The sequence below is a fragment of the Astatotilapia calliptera genome, chromosome 13, assembly GCF_964374335.1.
Source record: "Astatotilapia calliptera chromosome 13, fAstCal68.1, whole genome shotgun sequence".
Lineage (NCBI taxonomy): Eukaryota > Metazoa > Chordata > Actinopteri > Cichliformes > Cichlidae > Astatotilapia > Astatotilapia calliptera.
The window spans coordinates 25911993-25939653 of record NC_137434.1 but is presented as its reverse complement, the minus strand read 5'-3'; the positions used below and the strand labels follow the sequence as shown (position 1 = coordinate 25939653).

Below are 27661 nucleotides of genomic sequence, written 5' to 3'. Positions count from 1 at the left end.
CATGTCCAAGAAAGAAGGAACATTTTTTGTGGAAGTAATCAAATGTTCCCAGATTTGGTTTTAAGATGACATGAAACCTTTGAAGTGTGTGAACTTTCATCAGAAAGTCTTATCATAAACATCTTCCCAGAACAGTCAGATATAATTAATCTTCCTTTAAAAGGGCCGTGGTACCCCAACCCTGCAGCTCGTCTCACCTGACCAGCTCTGCTCTCATAAACTTCCTCAAAGTGCTAAAAACACAGGCGGCTCATGCTCACCGGGCTCCTCACCTTGAGGTTTGTTAACTAAACCTGACTCAGATCCTTCGAACAAGCCCTTTGATCACTTTAATGCACACTGCCATCATGGCTTGGACTCTTTGGCGTGTTGCCTTCGCTGCCTTCTTCTTGGAAAAAGCTAAAAAGTTTGCTTGTCGAGGGAGCAGTTTGAAGTCTGGGCAGTGATATGAAAAGGAGAAATTTAGATAGCACTTGGCATGCTGGCTTGGTGCAGAGTTTCCGAGGATTTACGTCAAATGTGGAGCAAAAATGATTTCACACTTTTTGTTTTGTCTTTGTGGTGTTTGTCTGCTTAAGTCTGAGATTCACAGCTCTGCAGCTCCACAGATAAATGAGTCAACAAGCTTGTTTTCTTCCTTCCATACATATTATAAGTTGCATAAGGAGATAGACTTTAACCACATAAACAGAAGAGAAGGATGTGCTTCATATAGTCAACCTTTTCTGATTTTTCTCCTGTTGAAGGACATTTCGTTGAAACACTTCCAAGAATACTTCTATTTTTAGATCCATCCCTACAGGCTCCTCTTCCTACTCCCTGCATGTGTGCAATATGTGCTGGATCTGCTCCAGTGTGTCAAAATGATAGCTGTTAACTGGAAGTTGATTTGAAGGTTTTAACAACATTACATGAAGCCAGTAGCACATACATGGCGCCATAGCATGCACCACAGTTTAGGTCATTTCACATGTACATGTCGAGATGTTAGCGATATCTACATTGACGGTCTTACCTCGGGGTCATTGTATTGTGTCTTGTACATCCTTCTGAATCTTGTACTCCTTATTATTTGATATTTGTACACAGTTTGGTCTAAAACATGAGGGCTGGGGGCCATAATTGGCCTGTCAAAGACTCCAATCCAGCCCACTGGATGGGACTGGAAAAAAATGAAGGACGATAAAAAAAACTGAGCCGGAACGGGTCGTTAAATAACCCCCGATCTTATCGTGAACTCTTTTTCTTCATCAAGGTACCCTCGCATCAACAAAGAGTCTCTCCTTCCCGTGTCCACAAACTTGAGAATGACCGGGCAAAACGCAGAGGGTTGGTACCCTCCCGGTCACGGCGACATTTACGCCAGCTTCTACAACTCGGGCCTGTTGGATCAGCTGATTGAGCAGGGCAAAGAGTACATCTTCGTGTCCAACATCGACAATCTGGGAGCCACCGTCGACCTCCACATCCTGCACCACCTGGTCAGCCAGCCTAACGGCAAACGCTGCGAGTTCGTCATGGAGGTGACGGATAAGACCCGCGCTGACGTGAAGGTATGATGAAGGTTATTGTGGATGTGAGATTCTGATTTATCCCCGTTGCATTAACAAGGACAAACTATTTTTGTGGTAATGTAACCAAAGTAAAGACGTTTTTGTGGTTTCTTACTTTCCTCTGTTTGCAATAAGCCTTGACATCATTTCTGTCTCTAATGTTTCTACTAATGTCTCAATACAATGAATGTGAATGGAATTTGTACCCTTTACTTTTCACTGATAAAGAATTGCCCCAAACTCGAACAGCTTCATCAAAGTAGCACAGTTTTTTTTGTTTGTTTGTTTTTTTTAATTTAAGTGAACAGAACCTTTAATTTTTCTGTGGTTAAATCTATGTAATCTTTGTATTATTAAGATCAATATATGTGTCTGAATTAGTTGTAGTTATTATAACCTTGTGAACTTTCACTGTTACTGGGTTACACTTTGGAGGTTTGCATTTCCTGCAGGTGGTTATTGGCTGGCATTTCAGTGTAACCATTATTTTTTGCAAACCTAACAAACCACTTTTAATTTCCCAGACTTTGGCTTAATCTCTCAGGTCAGCGAGTGTTCTGTAAAAATGCTGCTTGTGATTTCCAGGGAGGCACGCTGATCCAGTATGAAGGGAAGCTGCGCCTGTTGGAGATCGCCCAGGTGCCCAAAGCGCACGTGGACGAATTCAAATCAGTTTCAAAGTTCAAAATCTTCAACACCAACAACCTGTGGATCTCTCTACCTGCTATCAAGAGGCTGCAGGAGCAGAATGCAATGGACATGGAGATCATAGTCAACCCTAAGGTGAGTGAAGAGGAGCCAAACATAAGGCACATGGCTTACTGCACGTGCAGCGTGGAGTAATTCAACATTCAGTGAAAGTAAAAGTTAAAAATGAATAATCTCTGTAATAATCTTTGTAACCTGCATGCCATTCTGTATGGCATTCGCCCACATTTCTATGATACAGTGACATATTTCGCATGTTTAATATCCCGCAGATACTTTCACAAACCCTGCATTGACCTCATTGTTCAAAACTGTCTTTAATATGAGCTTCTGCCACCGCAACAGTGTGCAGATGACAGAAAATGAAAGCATTTTTCTTGCTTTAATATTCTCTGTCGATTGAGATGAGTTGAGGATAGTTAGCAAAGGATTTGGTCCTCATTCAGAGGTAATAATTCACCCACCAGCAGCAGCTGCGACACAACTGGGACTCATACCTCAGGTGGCACTTTAAAAGCTTTGCTGCATTTTAGATTGATTTTTCTCTCCTTGGAAGATTTTTAGAATCCGTTTGCTCCATAACAAAAAAACATAAATGTTTTTAGAGAACACTGGGAACAAAAACAGTTCTTTATTATCAAATTAAGGTATTCGTTTAACCAGGAACTGTTAGCGGTTCTTTGAATGGTGCAGATGATAAGTGAACTTCTGTTTGTCATCCTTGATTCCTTTCATTCTGTACACTGCTATAATGTCATCGCTCTTCCAGCAAGCCTGCTCTTGTCACCACATGCGTTTTAGAAATTGTTATATCCTTTAAAAGCTACGCTGCGATTGATTTCGGGATGAAATGCAGGAGAAGATGTAAGTTAAAACTGGGAGAAATGAGAAGAGCCCACTGATTTCATGTTAACGTTGCACATTTCACTGTTTCCAAAGAGTCCAAACTGTGATTTATTTGTGGCTCACAGTACACTGACAAGTGTAGTTAAAGGAAAACTAACTAACTAACTGAACTCTGCTTAGCCTGTTTCTCCTCCATGCTTCACTTTAAATAAATTGCAAAGGGCATCAAAGAGAAATGAGTCATAAATCTTCTCGTTCAAGCCCTCTGGAAATTTCAAAGAGGGTTCACACGAGGGCGGCTGAGTGTGCAGAAGAAACTGTTTCGTTTCAGTGACCAGCCAACCTCCCAGAATATCATCATCTGTCCGGTTTAACCATGTAAAGTGGAGCAGGGACAGATCTGCTCTTCCCCCACACAGACCATCACTCATGAATAAATCATATCTAACAAAACGCTTGCTGAGGACACCCATATTTTAAAGCTTCTCTCATCTCCGCTTCATGTTTCTGCCATCCTGCACAGCTTCATTCCCACATGTCACATGACAATTTTCCACACAAAACAATCCAGCTCATCTGCTGTGCTTGGACTAAAGTTTCAGCTGCATGTGATGTGAACTGTCCCGATTCGTGATTGAGGTGAGAGACAAACGACTGCTGGTCCAAGTGCGTCAAAACAATGATTTTATTAAACACATGTGTGGAGGAAATGCATCATCACAATCCTCAGCATGTGTCAGGGTATAACGCCCCCTCATGCGTCAAAGCAGATACATAACATGCATAAGTTACAGTAACCACAGCTCCACGCCAGGTGCTTCCTGTTGGTCTTCTTACTCTCGCTTATCTTTGGAACATCAGAAACGCATCCTACAAAAACTGTCACTTATGCAGGCACAAAATGCAGTTACAAGCAAAATATGTGTGTGTGTGTGTGTGTGTGTGTGTGTGTGTGTGTGTGTGTGTGTGTGTGTGTGGGCAAACTGTGGGTGTCTCGACCTCAGTGCACTCTCTCAACTCTCACCTCGCCAACTAAAGCTTAAAACCTCTTACCAGACAGACATTTGCAATATGTGTAATAGATTGAATAAATGTTTTAATCAACTACTCAAAGCTTAATAAAAAGGATATAAGAGAATAAACATGATATTAAAAAGATATAATCCCCACAGAATGTTCTGCGCTTCCTCCTCTTACACACATGTATTGCTCTGGACTTGGAAAGGCATCCAGCATCCACCTATCCTAATTTGGATATGTCCTTTTTTTTCCGGTACAAGTTCCTCTCTTTGAGCAACTTCCTGTGTGGGCTGCAGCCCCCTGGTGGGCAGTCAAAGTACTGCAGTTTGGCTGCTAGACATAATTTATAGTAAACTGTTTTTGTTTTTCTAATTTTTTGAAGTTGCTGATATATATATATATCTATATATATCTATATATATCTATATATATATATATATATATATATATATATATATATATATATAAAAATAATTTAAAAAAAATAATCCAGGTTATTAATCAGGTGCCACATGTAAAGCTGTTAATGGAGAATCAACCTTAAAAAACTGTCAAAAGATCAAAATTAATAATTTTAAAAAAGCACTTCATGTTAGGCTCATGTGTTGATGAGAGGAGGCTGCAGAAGAGTCATTTGGCATCTCCTGGGAAGACGCTTATACATTCCCGATGGCCTTGACCAGCATAAATGCATTCTCAATATTGTTAGCATAATTATAACTTAACTGTAACTTCAACCCCCAAAAATAACTCTTACACCCTTACCAGGTCTTTGAAGAGAGCCAGGCAGGCATAAAAAAAAAACCAGGGGTGACAAAGTCAGTTTAGGTTATTGGTCAACTTCAGACAAATGTGATCCCAAGAAACCTCCTGGCTAACAAAACATACAGTACTAAGAAAAAGTCTTCTTTCCTTTTTTTACATTACACTGTGGTGTGATGGTTTTTGTTGTTGTTGTTGTTGTTGTTTTTTAAAGTGGTCTGAAGCAATAGTTCTTCAGGGTTTCTAAAGGTCTTTCAAAACTTCTGTGAGCAGAAGCTTTTTCACTCACTTTCAGTCCTGTCCTTGCGCCGGACCATTTATAGATGGATGTTTTTGTTTGTTAACTTACTTAACACTGAAATATGAATCATTCAAGCACCTAACTCAAGAGATGAAGCAGTATCATCTATGCACAACAGGCAACTTAGCAGTAAACCAATTTTAAATTCTATCTTTAGCCCTTTTGTTACTAGCAGCCTGTCGTAAAAGCACATCTTTGTTAAGTTGAATTTACAAAAATTGCCAAACTGTTTGACAGGCACAAAATGGTAGTATGTTTGCAATAAAAGGTGATTCCTCAAGAGCTATTTGCCAAAAACTGTAGTGTCTTTAAATGTGGAGGAACTGAACAAGTGGAAGACAAAAGAGTAGATGGCAGCAGACGAACAGTATCTGAAAATCCTGTTCTTGAGAAATGGGAAAGACGCAGCAAAGGCCTGAGAGGACCTCAGAGATGTGTCTGGCCCTTCTTAGATGCTTAGATGATTGGATTTGTAGCTTATATTTGCCCTCTTTTGACAACACTAACACAATAACGGGTTCCTCCCTCGTTCAGTGAGGTTTGCACAGGTCATGGTAAGTCAGAAGAAAAAAGGAACACTTGACTGATGAAGCAAATGTTTGAGTAAATGCTTAATCAGTGAATTTAATCTTGTACCTAATTTGTCTAAATGTGACTTATTTCCCACATATCTTTGTTCTTTAATGCCCTGCAGAGTCCTTGTTGAGAGCAATCCTGATTTAAAGCAGCACAGCAAACAAATGTAACTTGCTGTGACTTTGTGTTATTTCGGTCCTGCTCACTCACTGGCACTGCGGGCCTCTGGCCCCCCTGATGGGGGGAAGTATCGCCTCAGGCCGTCCAAAACTGCAGCCAGTGTAATAAATTCACAGCTGAACCGCAGCCTCCTCCCTGATTATTGCTGTCTTGGCCCGATAGGTACAGATGAAATTTTCCACTCCTCATGTGCAGGATTGCAAGTGTTATGCAAACTGGACATAACTTTGCAGGTGCTGTGTGGTTTTACATAAGTGTAGGTCCCATCTAGATAAGAGTACAGCACTAAAACCACTCAGTTTGAGGGTTCAGTTTCAGTTAGAGGCCTGCACACTGCAGAACTGTGTGTTTAATCCTAATTAGTGGACATTCATTTTATCTTAAGTGCCTCTAAACCACAACAGCGCAAAGTACAGATGATCTGCAGGGTAATATTATTAGTTGTACAGGTGGAGTGTTTAGTAATGGAAAAATAATAAAATAAGTAATGGAAGGAGATGTCACCACTGACATCTGAACCGCCATTGGCTTAAATCACAGTTCGACTCTTGTTTATTTAATTTGGGTGAAGAAGCTTCTCTGTTGGGAGTTGCTGCATAATTTAAATGTAGTTTTATAGTAAAGACTGTACTGTTAGGGGCACAAACGTGCACTTTTGTTTTTATTAAAAAAAACACGTTGGGTAGGGAACAACGTGATTCGGACTTTAACGGGGTGTTAGCGCTGTGCTACATCTCATTTTTCTTCACATTGTTGGAAATAAGCAGGAAAAGAAAAACAGCTAACGTGTCCTCTCCCCTCTCCTGTTCATCAGACGCTCGACGGCGGGCAGAACGTCATCCAGCTGGAGACTGCGGTGGGTGCGGCCATCAAATGCTTCGACAACGCCCTGGGAATAAACGTTCCCCGCAGCCGCTTCCTGCCGGTCAAGACTACGTCGGACCTACTTCTGGTCATGTCCAACCTGTACAGCCTGGATGCCGGCTCGCTCAACATGAGCCCGAAGAGAGAGTTCCCGACAACGCCGCACGTCAAACTGGGCAGCTCCTTCACCAAGGTAATCACACCAGCTGTGGAAACATCGGAACATCTGTCACTGCGTGTGCAGCCTGTTGATCTCACGTGTGGCTGTGATGATAATAAAAAGTGCCGAACTTTTTCAAAGCCACTGATTAAATGTTGATTAAATACTTCATTAGAGATTTGTTATGACCATTGTGATGTTAAATGGGATGCTAAAGTTGGGTGTAAAATAAATAAATTCTTCCAAGAAGGTTTCTGAGTAATCTCCTGATCCTCAGAGGTTACACCACTGATGCCCCCAAATTTCTGATTCTCAGTGACGGTATTTAGTCAGTAATTTAATTTGCCAAAGGATCTGTGGGGTTGAAAAGCTCACATACAGATGACTTACTTTTCTCTGTGTCTGCGCTCAGGTTCAGGAATACTTGATCCGCTTCGAGAGCATTCCCGACATGCTGGAGCTCGACCATCTGACGGTGTCCGGAGACGTCACCTTTGGGAAAAACGTGTCGCTTAAGGTAAAGCTCTGCAGTCAGATTCGTTTTTTAAGACGAGGAAACCTTGTTTTCTTTTGTTCCATAATGCCAGCATGTGAGCTACAGTTGTTTTCATGGCCACAAAACGTGTTACAGCTATTTAATTTACTCTGAATATAACGACGTTGAGCGTAATAAATCCAGAAAGCTCGCCGACAGTAAAAGAAACTTGCTGTTTTAGTAATGTGGTGGAGAAGAAGTGCAGAGAGAATTGAAGACATTAATTTCAGACTTTGAACCTGCGTGCTTCTGTTTTTGATTTACGGCTTTAATTAAATTCAGTCCTGTCATCATTTCTGTCTCTACAGGGCACCGTCATCATCATCGCCAACCACGGAGATCGGATCGATATTCCGGCTGGCTCCATGCTGGAAAACAAAATCGTATCCGGCAACCTCCGCATCCTGGACCACTGAGGCCTTCTTCACCCTCATCGTGTGACGTAGTCCCCCGTAATCCCTGTCATGTGACCCATTTGACATGTTGACACGACATCAAGAGATTGTGAGAGGATATGACTTTTTCCCCTGGAGGCTGAGTGTGATTGCATGTGCAGTGCTACCCTGCAGTCTCAGCATTAAGAAGCAGTTCGCCTGCTTTGATGGTTGGAAGCAGCTGGGATATACTGCCCTCTGCAGGCTGTTCATCACATAACCTTTAAAAGTATTACTAATGAACTAATCTTAGCGACCACTTTTAAACACTTTTATCCAGATTAGGGAGAAAACAACTCACCCTTTGTTTTCTTTTCTTCTATATTGATTTTGACTTTTGTTGGCCAGAAAATAAAAAATAATATATTCTAAATAGGTAGGGATAATATACTGATATACTCACATATTATTAGGGACACTAGTGGGAGTACAGTTTGGAGAACAAATTAGATTTGGGGTTTTTTGCACTGCTAATGCAATCACAAAGATGAAGTCATGGGCATTACGGGAAGGTTTTGACCTCTTATTTCAAGCACAAAGACGTCTCTGCTGGACTCGATACGGTTTCGCAATTTAGCCGCAGCAAAACACACAGAGTTGTGTAATGTAAACCCAGCACAGGGTCCTGATTTACCACTGAGTTCAACAATACAACAGAAAAGGATGTCTAGCAGTGCAAAAATGACTTACTGGTACATCAGATTTCTTAGAAACCCAAGTGGAAATGCAGCGCTTAGCACTGGTTTGGAGAGGTGTCATTAGGAACCTCTGCTGGATTTTCAGGGCTAATGCAAATGTCATTTTATTAGGGAGGAAAAAATTCAGATATCAGGCGTGTCAGCAGTTTATTCCACAAATTTGCCCTCAGTCTGCCCTCAAATGTAGCAGGTAACGGCGACAAAGTGGATACAAGCACCAAAAATAGAGAAGTCAGTTGAATTCTCAAGTATACAGCTTAAAAGCTTCTTCAGAACTTCTTTGCTTCGTTTCTAACTAAAATATTTTATAATTGAAACATTACAACACTGGTGTTTATGACAGTATACAAACACTGAGGGTACTTTTAAGGTTTTCTGATATTTTATGAGACAGAATAAGATTCTCTGCATTCATTTTCCAACAGAAATTGAACATTTGGTCTGATTTAGCGACTCTTATGCATCCAAATTACCAGCACCATTAAAAAAAAAAGGTACTGTGGTTAATACAGCTGTGTCTGCCTATATTCATCCAATGAGAATGAATTTACACTTCATGTATTTTACAACAGTGAAAGCTCCTTTTACCCTCGGTGCACACCCTGTCAGTCCATCCTGCACCCCTGCGCTCCTGTTAGTAAATTATTCTGAATCAAATGTTTATAAATGAGACAAAAAAGACTTCTAAAGTTGACTCTGCTCAGTGGACTCGGTGTAATTTGACACTAAGATCATTTAAAATCATCAAGTCTAGCTGACTTCATCTGGCAAGCCTCTTGAAAATGAGCTTTTAAATGGATAATTGACTTTACCACAAAAGACTTTGGTACTTGTATCCACTTGTGAAAGGTGTCCCGGGAGTACTAATTTGTCGGCTGCACTATGAGGATGGACCGACCTCTGTAGTACCATCGGCTCAGCTGTGACGCCGCAGAGAGCTCTGAGAGCATTGTTAATGGAGGCGAGGCTGCTCTGCTGCAGAAACTGAATGATATCATTTTTTTATGCCTCATGCTCAGTAAAAAAAAAAAACCACAAACAAAAAAGCAACCGTATAAAGCTTTTTCATATCGGCACATTTTTTGACCAAAATGTTCTGAGATTGTCTGATGTTGTCGGATCAACTGATTAAAACGATCAATAACATCAATATAACCAGCTCTCCAGTTTATATAGTATTGATGTAGCTGATACAGACTTCTCACTGACTTTTAACTGCATTACCATCCACAAGTCAGTGTTTTGCATGTGTTTAAAAACACTCAGAACCGTTGGAAACATGAGAATAAATGGCAAAGGCGACGGCTTGTTATGCATGTGGCTCAAGTGAAGCTTGGCTTTCATTAGTTTCAGGTTTCAATAGTGTCATATCACCGTACCCTCTCAGTTTATTGGCTTCAAAGGATGAAGACCCAAAGATAATACATTTTGAGCAGCGTTCTGATGGAAATGTGACTTTTATGTCCTTTGCTGCACTCTCCTGCTGATTTTTTTTCACTACAAGCCGCATCTAAAATGCGCGAGTCGTCATTAGATCTGTTGTTGCCGTGAAGATTAAACAGAGCAGCTTTAAGCTGAATTAGTGGAGCCCACGAAGCCCGCAGCGACGTCTGTGCTGAGAAATAATTGGGTACTGCGATATGAGATTTTCTGGGACAGGATGTAATTTTAAAGTGAAGGCCTTTATTCGTCTCTGTGTGGAGTAGCTGACGAGAACATCACAGTGTTGTGTATTTTTTTTTCCGGTTTGTTTTCACCTTCATGTCATGTGAAACCTCAGCGTTTCTCCGGTTTCTCTGCCCATCCCATCACTCAGCGTTATTCCTTCACCCAAAGACACGAGGTGCTGTGTTTTCTGCAGTGTTGGGGCACACACACACACACATACACATATTCATTTACATATGTACATGTACACAAAGTTTCAGTGTGAGTATACTTGAGATGGGTCCGACCCGTGCGGACCGAGAGCCCGAAAGCAATAAGTGTTGATCTGTGACAGCGACGAGGTCTCAGCCCAGACCGCTTCTGCCTCTTCAGAGGTGAATAAAGTGCAATATGAAATACCGAACACGTGTACTGTGTCATCTGTCCGTCAGTCAACTCTTGAGAGATGTCGGCAGAACATTTATTAATGTTTCTGGAAGGTTTGCAGAGAAATCCAGAACACTGATCCAGTTCCTTTACTCATTCTAATCATTTGTATGACCACCTGGTGGCCTCTGAGTGTAAAAGCACCAGAAATCATGTGTATGGAGCAGTCAGGGTATGAATTAATAGTTCATAAACTCGACTCATAAAACAAAGCAAAATGTGCAGAAGCAGATGCTTGACTTCGTCTAAAATCTCTGTATTTAAGAGATACCAACTGACCCTGAACTAGGGTTGGACTGTCTTCTTCCAGTTATTTCCTTTACAGGTCGCCACAGCAAATCATCTGCCTTCATCTCACCCAATCCCAGCATCCTCTTCTGTCATATCAACTCTCTTCATGTAATCCTTCACTACATCCATGAACCTTTTCTGGGGTCTCCCTCTTTCTTCCTGCCTACCAGCTTCAGTATTCCTTTGTCCAACATATCCACGAACCTCTCCACTGCACATGTCCCCGCTGTTCGACCTGAGCTGTCCCCCTGATGTACTTCTTTCTAATCCTGTCCATCCTGCTCACTCCCAGTGAAAATCTTAATATGTTCACTTGTCATCTCCAGCTGTGCCTTTTGTCTTTTTCATCTCCAAACCATACATCCTAGCAGATCTCATCAGCATCTTGTAAACCTCTGACATAATTTTTAGCAGTTAATTTGAAAGACTACCTAAATTTATCTATTTAAGAGTTGATTCAAAGTCAACAGAACAAAAATGAGACTTCTGTAGAATCAACAGGTAAATCTGATCGAGCCATTTCCTCTCACTTCTATTAACTTGTTGTGTAAACCGTAGTTTTTGTTTCAGTTAACTTACATTTTGTTTAATAGCTTTGCACTGACGATGCAAATAAAACCCAGCACACGGTGAAATGTGTCACTTTTACACTTTATTGTTTAAAGTCGTTTACAAAAAAGTGTTTGCTGGAAACATTCATTGCTTTCGCCTTTTACAAGCACAAATACACTCCGAACAAGAGAGGAGGAAGAGCGAGTGGAGGGCGGGGGCGGGGTCAGGCCTGTGTTCGTGTAGAGAAACAGTACAGAGATGGAGGGAAGCCCTTAAAAATCACACACTTAATCCATGACAGAAGACTGGGTTAGAGAGGCAGGACGCACATCTGAATCCAGATTTGACTTCTAACTCGTGAGGTATCCTCAGTAGACCTTAGCTGTGTGTGTGCGTGTTTGTGTGTGTGTGTGTGTGTGATTCATATTCGTATTTTCTCCCTGAGGTGAGTTAGTGTGTTGCACTCTGAGGATACTGATGGACATTATCTGGAGAGCTACTTAATGTGTGGACACATGAGCACGCGTAAAAACTGCACACATACAATCAACACGAACGTATAAATTACAGCTTCTCACTCACACGCACTACTTTTACCTGCAGATACGAGTGTGTCCACGCAGACCTGAGGCTCTGTGTGAACAGTTTGGAAGTGACTGATTAGTAAAGCTGCTTCGTTTTCTGGAGGTTTCTACAGTTTGAGTGTGTGGGCGAACAGCAGTGATGTTACAGATGTGTGCAGCAGGAGAATCTGTGCTTTCACATAAAGCTCCAAATATCAGGACAGTGGTCTCCAAGGTCAGCATTAACTTTTCAAACAGCATCTGATAAATGATCTGTAGTAGCTCATCCTGAGCTTTTGATCACAGCACACAGTCTTCCTCAGCACATGAAGTTGGATTCGGTTATTTTGCATCTCTGCTTTACATTGTTTTCGAGGCAGAGCTTCAAACTAGTTTCAGAATTTTTTTTTTTTCCCCCTTCGACTTTTAGCTCTGTGTGATGTCATTCAGAGCTGACATCCCACCTGTTGTTTGCATAGCCAATCAGAAGAAAGTTGGCTTAAATTTTTTTTTAAAAAAGGGATAAAACTGCTTGTTTCATGCAGAGGACGAACTGATGGGAGGAACCAAGGCACAGTAAAAGATAAGGATTATTTTGAACTGTGACTCATGCAAAGCTACTTTAAGAGAATCTAATCTGGAGCATCTGTAGTGCTGCGACTTTTAAAAAGAAAAGTTTAGACAAGAAAAATGAAAAATATTTGTGGTTTAGTACAAGTCTGATGTTATTAGAGGAATCAAATCTCAAGTTTAAGGTCACGTTTCAACGTCGTTTACTCTTCAGTCAAAGGACTATCAGATGGGTTGGTGGGCAGATATTAAATAACTAATCATACATAACTAACCCGTGCACTGGAGCTGAAACAAAAATCTCTCCTTAAAAAGCTCTACACTTAGTTTGAACATGCAGTTATTGTTCACATTTAGTTTCTATGATAAGTTCTGAAGCAGTTTGTTATCCGCTTCCAATGAATCAATACAAAATTAATAAAAATAAAGAGGCATCATTGTGCGGTTTTTCCACTGTGTTTATCTCGAACCTGGTTGTCTCGAGTCTGACTAACTCGTCCATCCTGAAGCTAAGATGTCAGCAGAGAAAAACTTCTTTCCTCAGATTAAGTCCCATTAAAGAAACTCCAGGGCGTAAGGTGTTTACAGATTTAAGCATTTATGTGGTTTAAATATAAAGATAATAGAGTGCAGTTGGTTGTTTAGGTCCTTATTTAAAGTAAAAGCATCAGTGGAAGACAGTTTTCATCATATGTAGTAAAAGGTTATCGAATAATATATTATATTTAAATCAGAGCTCTACATCAGAAACAAACTACAAAACGAGGCCTTTCATGTCTCACACTTTATGCTCTACTCTTCTATTTTCTCTCATAAAGGCTTAAAATGACTCAGCACTATATTGAAAGAAATGTACATATAATAGCTCTCCAAGTTACTATATTAACTATAAAGTTAATAAATTAAGCCTAACAGCTCTCATTCTTGTTTTTAATCAACATAAAATATAACTAAGAGCAGCCCTGATATCTGAAGCTCGACCTTGTTTGGAAAGCACAAGTTAACACGAAGCCCTAATGAGCGCACACGCGTGCATAAAGAGAATTGTGAAGCTTAAAGCCGTGCGTGTGTGTGTGCTTGTGTCAAACCTGAGTCAAACCACAGCAGATGTGTTTGTATCTCCTGCTTTTTGTTGCTCGCTCGATGCGTAAGACAGATGGGACTACTTCCTGCACTGTGACGATTCACGCCAGAGGAGGAGAAACCTGCTGAAATGACTTCAACTGCCTCGGTTTGCATACTTTTAGGTGTAGCTGAACAAATAGTGCGTAGATTTTTTTCCAGCCTCCAGTAGGGCACGTGACAAGAAAAGGATTTTAAAATACTGGCGTAACTGCAATGCTGTCAAAAGGACGTCTAATACATTCGGAGCTCAATACTAATACCGACCAGAAAACCGTACCTCATCTGGCACAGTAGTGATCTTGCTTTGACTGTGCAGGTGTGCCTCAGACATCCCAGTTATCACGCAGAATAAACCAGACACTGTCCACACATGAAAAGCATGACCAGAGGGGTGTGCTGAGAAGCAAGGTCAATGTGGCCGCCAGGCTTTCTTCAATAATACACTCTGCCCAGCGTATTCACTTCTAACCATATTCACTGTAAAAGATGGCTGAAAACTGTATGCCTGCATTCATTTAGGTAGCCAGCAGGGGGCGACTCCTCTGTTTACAAGAACACTTTCTGGTTGTATTGGAGTCAACGCTTTCCTGATACCTTAATGGGCTCAGTTGCTGGTTTCAGGTCATATATGCCCCCCATATGCTTTCAGGTCAAGCATAAAATTACTATTTATACATGTCCTGCATCACCAGCTGAATGCAAGAACTCCCAATGACAATGCAACACATTTTGCACGTCTTCCTTCACCAGTATAATTAAAAGGTACTCCTTCCTTCAAAACATTACACCTAACTAGTCTGGAGCAGATTATGTCACCAGCATAACGTACCATGTGATCTAGACATGGTTAACAGAAAGCCATCTTTGTGACTTAAAGTCTGACTTGAGGATAAAGATACCTCGCTGATCCACTAATCTTGGTTTGCAGTGCACCCCTCTGGTCTGGTTAGCGTGTGTGTCTGCAAGTGTGTGTGTGTTTGTGTAAAGTATAACATTAGCTACATGGCTGCGTAGAGATTCACTCACTTACCCACGAAGATATTTCACGTTAAAGGGAGGGAGCAGTCATTCAGGCCATTTGCAAAGATGCCTAGAAGACTCTGTTTCCCATAATGCTTTAGGAGGTTTCAGTTCCAGATCTATTGCTTTGCAAGGGAAAAGGCTGTGGTGATGGCTAATGAGATAGAAGAATAACTGAAGGGTTTAAACACACGACGTGAGAGGACGGGGTGTATAAATATGACAGATCTGAGTGGTGAACAAGGCAGAGAGAGACAGAACAAAACCCTCAGAACACACCTAAAACTTTATATCTGGTTAACAATATACTGAAGTTTCAAAATAAAACGCTTAATAGTATTGAAGTTATCTGACAGATAAAGGATGAAGCGATGCTCCAGGGCCATAAATAAACATCTTTGTTTAAATTAGCTCTAAGAGATGTACACAGATGTATAATGCAACAATAAACATGAATAAAACCGCAGGTTTGCGCTGCGGTGTGTTAGTAATTTAGATAAATACTGTTGAAAGTCCTTTCCAAGAAACAAACGCAAAAAAGGTTTGACCCAGCAGTGTTCTTTGTTTGGTTTTTCTGTCTCTGGTTTCACTTGAAAATATAGAAATCTTTGTCGTCATTCATGAAAAAGCAATACAAAGGTCACTTAAAAATGAGAGAGAGACAAAAAGTCCAGAAAAAAACAGATCTGGGAAGGTCCCCGTGTTAAATACGGGGTCAGCATCCAAATAAAACCTCCAAAGAATGCTGGGAAGTTCCCGCCGTTAGTCAAGGGGTCCCTGGAAGATGAGTCTGACGTAGCCCTGCTCGCCGCTTAGCTGCTGGGCGCAGAAGGGGCAGGCGGCGTGGAAGGTGTGTGTGCCGTGAGGAAGCGGGATCTGACTCCAGAAGGCCGCAGTCTTCTCCGAACAAACGTGACCGCAGGGGTTAAAGGCATGAGTGGGCGGGGCCGCGTCCACGTAAAAGCCCGCCTCGCAGCCCAGCCACAGCGCCACGTACGGCCCTTTGGTTCTGCACATGGGACACTCCCTGAGGCGGCCCTCCCGGCCCTCCCTCTCCTCGCGGTGGTTGCCCCAGTTGTGGTAGCCGTGCACGTGACCGCACTGGAGGTAGACCCAGGGCTGCTTCTCGTCAGGTGTGTCTTTGCGACGCATTGAGGGAAAGGCCAGCGTGTTGAAGCCCACGGGACATTGCGGGCGGGCCGCGTTGATCTCCTGCCGCAGCGCCTCCAGGTGTTTCAGGGTGGGAGTGCGGGCCAGGCCTTCAGCAGTGCGCCACAACAGGGTGGCGCCGCAGAGGTCGATAAGGGAGCCATCAACGAGCTCCTGACTCTCCGTCTCCACCTGAAAGACAGAGGAAAGGTAGCAGGTTATACCCAGAGTCAAATTTAGACAAAACTGAGATTTTCACCGGCAGGTAAGAAAAAACTTGCTTTCAACAACTTTTTTTTAAAGCTAAACAAAAAAAAGTGGAAAGGTGATGATTTATTGTGCACAGAAGACCTTAATGACACCGAAAGCCTACAGCATTATGTCCGACAGGAGCTGATTAGGTAGGAGCGGCAAGATGATGAAGTGCTATTGGTTCTTGGCCTCCCTGAGCAAGTCCAATAAAAAATCCAAGAAAGGTCTCAATTGTCCCAAATTTAAATATTTTTCAGCACAAAGCAATAATGAAAAAAAATCATAACTGGATTCAGTAACAAATGAGATTGCACACAAAAGTAAAAGTTAACTCTTTAGCATATTTTATGACCCTTAAATATCGAACCAATTTCTTCACCCTGGACTGGCTGCTGGTCAACTACCAAGCAAACACAGAGACAGACAACCACACCGACGACCAATTCAAAAACACCACTAATGTGTGTCTTTGGAGAAGAACGGGAGGTTTAAACCAACAATTTTGGTGTAAACTACTGCATTGCAGTGAGCCTATACTTTAAAAATAAACTGAACACTTAAGGATCTGTGGCTTTCCCAATAGTTAGCTTTTCTGTTTTTCGGTAAATTAAAAAAGTTGTCATGGTCCGTGCAAATGCAAATCCACACTGAAGTTTACTGGAAATTCTCACCTTTGAACAAGTCGTGTTCACTTATTTCATTTGTTTTTATTGTCATTTTATCGTATGGTTGTAGCAACCTAGTACTTTACTCGCTATAGCTACTATTAGAAACAAAAGGTTTCACATTCTGAAATTCAACTTTTCTGACAGCAGCTACACTCATGATTCAAATATCCTGTGGAACATGTGACATTTTATATAATTAAAAAAAAACATTAAAACGTGAAGGTTTTAGCCTTTGTGCACCCTGCAGGAAGAATTTAACATTTTCCAAATACAGCTGGTTTTATTTTAGTCATTCGAGCCTTTGCATTCAGTGACCTCTCCTGAGTGCCACGCCTCTAACCCAGTGCATGCTGGGATACGCTCAACCCTGAAGGTTGGAAGAGTATAAAACATGAAACACCGGGGCTTGCAGGATCTGTCTGACCACAGTAGGTGGCAGCGTAGCACAAATATCCACATGTCTCCCTCTGACAGATGTGGGTTTCAGGGAGGGAAGCACGGGGCTGACAGCTGGAGACAACATGGCATGAGGAAACTGAAATGACGGCGGCAGACGGGGCAGGACAGAGAACTGGTGGAAATTTTGGTGAAGTACAGTCTTGAAGTAACTGCTCGGATTGGCTCTGTAAGATCAGACAGGATGGGAAATTCCATGTTGAGATAACCAGAGGACACCAGGGTGAGGGCAGTGTGAAAAAACAAAACAGGAGACAAACAGAAAAAAAGGGAGAAAGAGAAAGGGCGGGAAAGTGACACAATAAGTGACACAGAGATGAGGGTGAAGTCAGCTCCCAGGTGTTTTGATGCCATCAGTCACCCTAACACTGACACCCAGGTCACCCTGTGATTCAGGGTGAACAGATTTACATAGCGGCAGCATTACATCACCGCTGGCTCATGTGTCCCTCCTGGTCTGTAACCTTCATGTATGTCGTTATTTATGTCAGTAATGCCCTTGTTCGGCAATAACACAGAATCACATCTGCCCAGTAAAATAACACACTCTACTTTTATCCAGAGGAACACTGATCAAGTTAAATGATGAAACATAATAGAAACACAGCTAACCTACACAAATGTGATACACATTACAAATTCGTCTACAGTATGTGGGCTTCTTTTTAACATATAAATGCAAACAGATTCACAATAAATGCTTCTGTGCTGGTTATCGTCTCATATGCACCACTGTGAGGGTCACTGATAAAACACATCAAACTGCAATACTAAACTTAAAATAGATTATTATACAATCATCAGGATATAATATTTACCATGTACTACATACCTACATCAATGATTTAAGAAAATGTTGGTGATAGCAGATTTAAATAAAAAACATACATGGTCAAATTCATGAATTAACCAAACCGATCTTCTGTTATTAAATGTGTCACAGCTAACGCAGACTTTTTGAAGAAACTCTTTACCTACATTTACTATTGAACAAACGCAATGTGGAATACATGACTACAATAATGGCCTGAGATAATGTCTTCCCTTTTCATTAAAGCCTGGCTTCGTGTCTGATGCAGAAATACCGAAGCACAGAGGAAAGATGCACAGTAGAAACGCGGATGTAGCTTCTGGATCTGAAAAGTAAAGCCAACCTGGCAGCGCCTGACTCAGCCTCAGCAGACACTTTCCTGACTTATTTTCTCAGCAAGTCCCTTCAGATCACACTGATTAAAACATTAAGTCTATTTTGTTTATTTGGAGGATTATCCAGGGTTATCCTCGTTGGCTAACATCTTGAGTCGGTGCAATGACTCGGTTGCAAAACACCAAAATGGTGACAGCAAACATGCTCATTGCAAGACAGAAAAAGTCTGCATCCGTCATAAAGGTCGATTACAGCCCCAAGCAAAAAACTAAAGTGGCATCACAACTGCTGGTGTAAACTACACATGGGTGTTGTTGTTTTTAAACATTATTTTTATGGCATTTTTAGCTTTATTGGAGATTTTTTAGACAGGAAAGTAAGGAGAGGTCACAATAAAACCCCAGCCACTGGATCGAGCCTTGAGGCATTTGGTCATTTGTTCAAACTCACACTCAGTTCAGTGTTATGCCAGGTTGTTGTGCACCTTTTGTAGTTTTTTTAACCTGGTGTGCTGCATTCACCTTCAGAGTAAAAGCTGAAATGCTCGTCTTTTACCTTGAAGGCGAACTGCATGTTACACAATTTCATTCCTGCTTGGAGAGCAGCTGGAGAGTTTTCTTAGACAAGTCAGAGTTTTCCGTAGAAACTATGGGCGACTGCGGAAATCTGCAAGCAACCAAAGAAACTTTAAGGAGGCCAACTGGTTGGGGAACATACATTTTCCCCTCATAAATGACGGACAAGTTACCGTCAACGTGGTTAGTAGTCATGTGACTGTGAAACCTCAATACTAGCACGGAATGGTGAAACTGACCATCAGCTCACTGTCCTGAATGGTCAATATTATGGTCATGCGGCGACCATAATATAGCCTTCAAACTGCCCAATTTGAACACAGTAGAGTGACGTCTGATGGAATAGAGTTAAAAGCAGTACAACCTTGTTATAGTCATTCATTCTGAGACTGAATCGCATAGCGCTGCCTTTTATTCATTTTGAGGCATTGTTTCGTTTTCCCTTCCTTTTAAAAAGTACCGGCCTGGATTAACATCGTCTGTGAGCCGATCCTCACCCTCAGGCTTTATGTTACGTACTTCAGATTTTCAGCTGGAACAGGTAAGAGTTCAGAAGGTTAAGCAAAACCCTGTATTTATAAGGTAGCTTCTTCTAACCCAATTAAAAAGACAGTTTAAAGAAGTATTTGTCTCCTCAGTGTATAATCATGCTCAAGCTTAATGACATAAGGGCCCTCGGTCCATGTAAACATCGAGATGCTCTCACCTCCTCTCAGAGTTTAATTAAATTACACTGAAACCGTTAAATTATCAGGACAAAAGCTTGTATTAAAGCAGCAGGAGCTCAGACACTGCACTCCGATCATTTGTCATCCCTCACGAAAACCCCCACAGCAACACTACCCCCCACTACAACCCACTGTTATATGTGTGTGTGCGTGTGTGTAGACTGCACTGTAAGATATTCCTAATTATGTCAAACAGAAGGGCAAACCAGCTGCCCTGCTGGTAAAGGCTGACTCAATCCACCCAATAACTGAAACAAACTTGTGCATGTTTCATCTTCACCTCCCAGTAACGACGCAAAAAAGCTACCAAAAATGCTTCTGATGAATCTTTATCCCCACATGTCATTTAAAGATTACACACCGTGGAGCTAAACATTAAACCAACAACTCAGGGGCTTTTGGCAAACGTGCTGAGCCAATTTATTCAAGACTATTCAATCACAATGTCCTTCATGTGTCAGCGTCCGCTACGGCAGAGCAGTTCTCTCATTAAGAGAAGTGCACTTGAGAGTTGAGGAAAACACTATTAGAAGCCAGTAAGATGTTCAGTTTTCACCCTTTTCGGTCAAAAATAATGTTGTTGTTTAATGATTTAAGGTTGTTGGATGAGTCCAACACTCAGTTTTTAATTCTAGTTTTGATATCGAGTGAATACAAACCAACACCTAACTGGACTGAAATGACATCTGCTGGAAGGTTTCTAAGCAGTTTAACCCTGAACAGAAATCTGATCCCTTAACTTTAAATATGGAGGTTGTGCTGCTCCTGCCACAAAAAGATCCAGTCCAGGAAGCATTTAAGACAATCATGTTGTTGTAGTGATTCCCATCTACACTTTATTGTAGTAAAGATATCGAGAAGTGTGCTTTATGTCTTATTTTTGGCTAAGAAGAACTGGCAACAAAGACAAACTTTTTAAACCTGAATCAGAGTCACAAAACTTTTAAAGCACTTATTATCAGATTTTTTCGCTACATTTTATTCCCTGATGGCCAAAATTAAAATTCATGTTAGGTCTATTTCCTCATTTATTTAGATAGGGACTGCATGGAGTCACTGCTGAGTAACAGTGGCAGTTGACGGAGTGTTTTTATTGCTTCATGCAGAGATGTGACTGGAGGCACAAAAATGCATTGAGCAGGTTTATTTCAGTTTCATCGTGACACAAGATTTCATTTCTCTCTTTTGGTTTCACATTATTCATCAAAGGCCAAAACAGAATAAATGACTTATAAAAGCACACATATATTTAGTCAGCTATTTAGTCATTAAATTCTAGTCTCAACAATCAAGATTTGCACTCCACTAAACAGGTTTTGGCCTGTTTAGGACTTTAAATAAAAGAAAAATATTTCATCTAAGTGGGGTTTACTAACTCAAACTTTGAAAAAATCACAGAGAAAATACGGTAATTTTAAAATTTAATTCATGTTTTACTTTTTTCTGTATCTCTGTGTAATAGCACATACAACAAAACAACAATGGGTGTAATATTTCAAACCAGGGCTCCAACATCCTCTTTAGAGTTAAGGCTTCTTGTTGTAGTCACATGTTAAAGAAACATGTTTTAAGAAAGTACAAGTTATCTTTGTAGTAAAGTCCCACAGCCTTTCATCTTGTATAGTGATGTTACCCCAACTGTAGCGACGCTGACAATGAAAGGACTCCACCTGAGCAGTAACCACTCGTATGTGCAGACGGTTTAAACACCATCGCGCTTTGTTACCGTGCGTAATGAAAATATGTGCTGTCCCGCAGCTGGCAATACAAATGATCAACCAGCTGTGAAATAACGAGTGGATGCTGTAGAGGTGGATAACACTGGTAAGTGTGTGGATGGGAAAGGGCAGGTGGAGATAAGGGAGCTGTTAATTTGTGGAAAGACTTGAGAGCAGGTGGGACACTCGATAAAGGGATGGATTAATATTACGGCTGCTGACTGTGTGCGCGTGGCTGATGATATACATCTTGTGGAGAGGAGGAGAAGAAACAAAGACCTAATGAAACATCCCAACAGCCTCGTAAATCCAATCAGACAACTGTCCACACTGATGAGACGCAGACAGCGCCGCGACTGGCTGGGAGACTGTGACGTCAGCAGGAGGATCCCTTACATGGTCTTGTTACAAACAGCTTTGACAGGAGGGCCTGCTGCCATGGAGATAGCATCCCAGTGACCTCCTGGTGGGTGTTAAGCTCTGACTGACCTCCTGCTGCCTGAGTGACAGCGCTGCTATGCGATTGTGATGAAGTATGAGATACTGTGATGGAATGTGTGCGAGGGAAATATGTTTTGCGGTTAACTGATTGCCACGGAGCAGAGAGACTGAAAATGCATTCATCATGTTAATCACAGTAACTCATGATACATATCCTACGATAACTGTGGCATCGCGATACAGCAGTTCTGCAAGAAAATCACAATATTTGTGATTGTAGAAGAAAAAATTACCTCTAAAAAGGCAAAGACCAAGAACTGTGCATTTCAAGGTTTTCATGCGTTTTTTAGCAGTGATTAAAACAGGTTAAAATGCTCAAATCAAAATAAACATTAACATTTAGATGCTAATAATCACTGAACGTGTGATGATGTTTGTGCAACAATTATGCAACTTTTAGAACTCGCTAATTTTCTCCCCCTTCTGAGAGTTTCTTCTTTTAACCTGTATATTTTACTAATTACTGTGACTATTTCCTGACAACTTTAAAAAAGTGGAAATATGCAGGAACTCATAACTTTTGGCCAGAATTGACTATTTTTGGTGACAAAGCGTGGCACTAACTTCCTTAATTGGCACTGGTTGCTAGGAGTTAGTGGAGAACAAGCTGAAACCTGTGGAGCTGAAAAATGACAATCCACAGTGTCAAAAATATTGGCATCCACCAGCGCTTCCCCTCAGCTTCCTAGTAAACACACCTATTGTATATATTTTTTCAGAAAAACCTGACCTCAGGGTCAGTGAGATTCAAACTTGTATGAAATTTTAAGTAGATACACCTATGGAAAAAAGTAAACAGTTCATGTGTTCCTACCATCTTTCCCCGCTGCTGTGCTGAGCGTGTTTCTCGCAGGGTGAAGACGTTGCCGCAGACCGAGATCTCCCTCCAGACGCCTGGTTTGGAGTCCTGGCTAAAGCCGTTGCGAGGGTGCATCACCAGCACGCCATTGGTGGTCAACCCGTCCATCTGACCATCAGATGTCTTCCACTTAGCAGCTTTCTCCTGAATGAAGCAAAAAACACGCTGATATTCATATGCGTTCAGCAGCCCTTCGTCCAACCTCCAATCATATTTAGCAGACAATGTGCAGATACATATTTAGCAGACTGAGCTTTCTCTACTGAGCATGTGTGAGTTTAGTGTTGCCACCAAGAGCACTAACAGGACACCATCAGTTGTTGTCCTCTGCTGTCAAACAATGACAAATTGAGAAGGACAGTAAAAACAAGAACATGGGAAAAGTAAAAGCAGGTTAAAGGTTTTAGAATAATATGAGAGCACACGCTCTACGACACGTCTTTCATGTCTTGTTTTCCTCTTTGTCCTGTGGTTCTTTAGTCTTTCCTTCTCTCATCCTTCTGCCTTTTTGCTCTCACAAACTCGCCCACACGTGTCTGAAGCTCCAGATGAAACAGTGCTCACCCCGAGGAAGATGCTCTTGGAAGAGTCGAAGCCTGCGGCGTAAATGCGCGCTGTGTAAGGCGGCGTGCGCTGGCACATAATGCGGCAGGCGAAGCGGGAGATGGTGCTTTGGACCGACTGAGTGTCTGCGTTACTCTGGCTGCCTGCCACTGTATCCGTCACTACAAAGTCTATTGGACTCTCTGTGGATCGACCGATCTGGAGAAGAGAGATGGAAAGATTAGCCCACAATGCTTTTCAGCGATGTGATAATATAATGATGTATTACCTCAGGGGAAGCTGGTAAGATGAAAAACATAACAGAGAATGGAGACAAAAACTGCTAAATGGATGCAGAATGTGTCCAGGATGGAATCCATTAGGAAATTTGAAATACATAAGCCAAGACAGTTGGATAATCTTTAATAGCAGACAATACGCAGAACAAAGACATGCTAGAGACTTTTAAGTAGAGTCGAATTGCTTCACATGCATTGCAAACTTGTATAAAACCCATAAAACCCCTAAAGATGAGTACTTTTCTTCCCTGATAGCGTCACCAGAGTACCATAGACACCACACAGGAAAGCCTCAGTGTTAGTGCAAGTCAAGACAGAACACAATGACTTTGGAGGAATTCTGTGTTAAAAGCTTTACTGATGCAGTAATATCTTTTGTCCAAATCTGACTAAGATGAATGATTCATGATTGGTTCATTTTATTACTCAACACAGTGAGATCAGGACACAGTCAGCTCCAAGAGTTAATGTCACCAGATGGAAAGAAGTCATTATGTGACATGGCTGAAAGCACCAGCAGAGCAGTAGACTGCTTTTTCCAAGCTTAAGGCGACTCACCAGTTAAGGTCATCAGGCAAAAAAAAAAAATAATAATAGAAATTTTAACATTTACCATTTCATTAAAACTCCATTTGATGTAAAGATCATTTTATATCCAAGCATGCATCCGTTTTCTGCTGCTTATTCATGTCTGGGACACAGGGACTCCAGTCTAAGCAGAGATGCTCAGTCTTCCCTTTACCCCTCTTCTGGTGAGGACACTGAAGCCAAGCCAACTGAGAAATGTGTTATCTGCAGCAGGTCCTGGACTTGCCTCCTTCTAGTAGGACGTCACTTAAACCTCCTCCTTTCAAATGACCAAGCTTGCATTTGGGATCTTATTCTTTTTTTCATAGATCGGCCAATAAATGAACAGTTCTGCCTTTTCTTATGCGCAGTTTAGGGCGCCAGGGATTATCCCGCCAACACCTCCGTGAATACACAAAGCACCGGACCCCCATGGATCCTTTTGCAGGTGGTAAACTGACAGGATGGTGGAGTCGAACATCGCTTGAGCTGACAATAAGCCCATTCACCGAGGCTCCTGGGTAGTTTCCTAATCTGGGCAGTACTTCTAAGGTTTTTTTGTTTGTTTTTGTTTTTGTTGCGGTTGTTTTTGCTTTTCTTTTTTTGAATCGCACTTAGTCTGGCCCCTCACCCAGGACCAATTTGCCTTGGGAGACCCTACCAGGGGCAAGTTGCCCCCGACAACATAGCTCCTGGGATCACACGGGCACGCAAACCCCTCCACCACGATAAGGTGGCGATTCATGGAGAGGTGTTACATTAAGGGCTTTTTTTTTTTTTAATTAAAAACATTTCTACATTTACATTTGTATACACCAGTGGTGGTTCTCAAACTGTGGCTCATCCAGGGGGATGTGGACTATACAAAAGATTTTTGTATAGAAAACAAAACTGTGGTGATGCTTTTGTGTTATTTTTTATTAACTAAAATTCAGCTTTGATCCTTGTTTATTGGTGACTTGATATGGATAAAGCTAAAAAAGAATCTCTGGTTTATACTTTGAGATATGGCACATTATGAAGATGCTGAACCTGTTTTAGTACACAGACAACTATAACTGAAGTACTTTGATATTGTTTTTCAAAGAGGCTTTTTTCTTAGCTTTTCCAAGTCCATTTGTGGCCCTTTATTCATGGTGCACATTGGAATAAAGGGTCCGTTATTACGAGAGGTACAAATTTGGAAGCAGTTTGCTGTAATCAGGACTGAGGTTTCAAAGTATCTCAAGTGTCTATGTGTCACTTCCACTGCTGCAGATCCAACTGCTGACTGTGTTGATAAGCGGGCCAAACCACAACAACTAACTTCCAATTATTTTCAGAAAGACATCATGCACTTCACCTCACACATTGTGCCTCATGTCTCTCATTCCGGCGTCCCTTCAAGGGCTCTGCTTTAAAGATCGAAAATCCCTGCACTAAACACGCAGATGCTCTGTTACCAGCCTCTATTTAATATGTGTGTGAGTGGAGCAGTGAAGTGGAAAAAGTAAGGACTGTGAATTGGTTGTAAAACTCCAGGCACGGTGATAAAAGCTGGGGCTTGTTACCTGGAACATGTCTGTATTGCTGTCGTGGGTGTACTCCACCACCACCGTCTGGGCTCGAGACAGAGTGTAAGAGATGCTGTGCTGGTCTTTGTTGCTTATGGCCTGGAAAGACAGAAGGAAGAGATCAGATCAGCACCGAAAGCAGAATCATACCCTTCACTTTAAATGCAGAAGACTGAACTGAGCATGTTTTCTATCAAAAACACCTCTGACATCTCCTCAATGATCCTTGCAGAAAATAACAGATGCACACGGGAAGGGTGGAGATGTGTAATCATTAACTGGATCCATGTTCTTTTTGGTCAGTTAGGACCACACACAGGACTGAAACGGACAATCGCTCTTCCAGACTGCAGCTAAAGCCTGGCCTGTGCGCGAGTGCGTGTGTGAGTCAGGGTATAAAAGTGTGCGTTCTCAGAGAAGCCATTATGTGCTGATGTCAAACCAAAAAAAGCACTCTCTCGCACACATACACAACTACAATTCCCTGATCATTTAACAGATTTTAGTGGATTTCTGGGCAGTCTTTGGGCTGATGATGGAAACACATGAACGTGTTCTACCCTGGATTTTGCAAGAAAATGCTCAGTTACCTTCCACTGGACAGCTCGCATTTGTTTCTCTTATAAACCTTGACCATGTTCCAGTTAAATCCCATGTAAAAACCATTGTCCAAATATATTTTAAAACCTTGACAAAACCTTGTACCTGATTTTTTTCCTTGTTCTGCAAACTCAGGGAAGCTCTGCTGAGCTTTTTTTCCTTTTCTCTCCTGACAATTGTGTGTGTGTTTGTGAGATTCATTGTGTGCAGTACTTTAATATCACAGAACAAAAAAGCAGTTTCACAAAAGCCTTTGTTGGAGCACTGCAGGCCAAAACCACTGAACCAGTGTGTTTGTATTTGACGTTTTCATAAAAACAACATCCCACACCTACGCAGAGATGAATTAAAGAATGCAATTTTCCATCATTAAATGTTTAGGCCATGTGTTTAATGAATCTAACTGACGGCTGCAGCTTTGTGATCACTTGTAAGTCTAAAAGGTCGTGTTATTGTGCGTCTCACCTTGGCTGCTTGTGGAGAGCAGGCGACGTGAACTGTGCTGGGCTTCACCCCGTTTGCCTTCGGCCTCTTGCAAAGTGCAAAGCGGCTTTTACGTCGCCCCCGATCCCCGTTGGGCAGAGAGCCATTGTATCTGCATGTACACACACACACACACAAACATAAACACACTTATGCATGCATAAAACAATAGGGCATTATTGTCTGGGCAGCTGCATAATACGCTGGAAAAAACAGTCATTGTGGAAAATGCTTGAGGCCTTTTAGTGCACTCCCTCCAAGTGCCTAAGACTACACGCACACAAACAGCAACCTATACTTTTTATACATGCCTTTCTACAAAAGTACATCATGTGCCCCAAAACAATAAAGCCCTCCAAACATAACCCTCGAAAGGCTGAGAAAATAAACACACAGAGAGACTCATTTAGACTGATACATGGCTGAGGAAAGGAGAATAAACAGAGGCGTTCCCTCCAACAGAAAAGTCTCTGTGGCTCTCAGCAGCACTGTGACTGCGCTGTTGTGTCTCTCTGAGCGTGTGTGTGTGACTTTGTTAACATCCTGAAATAAGAAAACATTCATCACTTCTGTCCACATTTCAGCAGGTCAACAAAGTGCCACTGATTACCAAGACAGAAAGAAAAAATGATATCTGGTTCATCCCTCTCATAAAACCTTCCACTTTCTATTCAGTACAGCAGAAGGAAGGCGCTCACTCGCCCTCACAAC

The 27661-nt window shown here is 41.7% G+C and overlaps 2 protein-coding genes across 3 annotated transcripts in view; one reads left to right on the top strand and one right to left on the bottom strand.

The window, feature by feature from the left end:
- ugp2b (UDP-glucose pyrophosphorylase 2b) overlaps nt 1-9096 on the top strand; it is a 34794-nt gene extending 25698 nt beyond the window's left edge. For both annotated transcript variants that reach the window (XM_026191018.2, XM_026191017.2), the window contains exons 6-10: nt 1256-1553; nt 2139-2336; nt 6761-7003; nt 7383-7487; nt 7814-9096. In XM_026191018.2, the coding sequence (XP_026046803.2) occupies nt 1256-1553; nt 2139-2336; nt 6761-7003; nt 7383-7487; nt 7814-7921 (952 nt within the window). In that variant the 3' untranslated portion in view covers nt 7922-9096. The remainder of the gene's footprint in view (nt 1-1255; nt 1554-2138; nt 2337-6760; nt 7004-7382; nt 7488-7813) is intronic.
- A 6024-nt stretch (nt 9097-15120) lies between these two features.
- peli1b (pellino E3 ubiquitin protein ligase 1b) overlaps nt 15121-27661 on the bottom strand; it is a 47476-nt gene continuing 34935 nt past the window's right edge. The window contains exons 3-7 of the mRNA XM_026191019.2: nt 26933-27062; nt 25865-25966; nt 23470-23667; nt 22861-23049; nt 15121-16193 (exon numbers count right to left, since the gene is read on the bottom strand). Coding sequence (XP_026046804.1) covers nt 15615-16193; nt 22861-23049; nt 23470-23667; nt 25865-25966; nt 26933-27062 — 1198 coding nt within the window. The 3' untranslated portion in view covers nt 15121-15614. The remainder of the gene's footprint in view (nt 16194-22860; nt 23050-23469; nt 23668-25864; nt 25967-26932; nt 27063-27661) is intronic.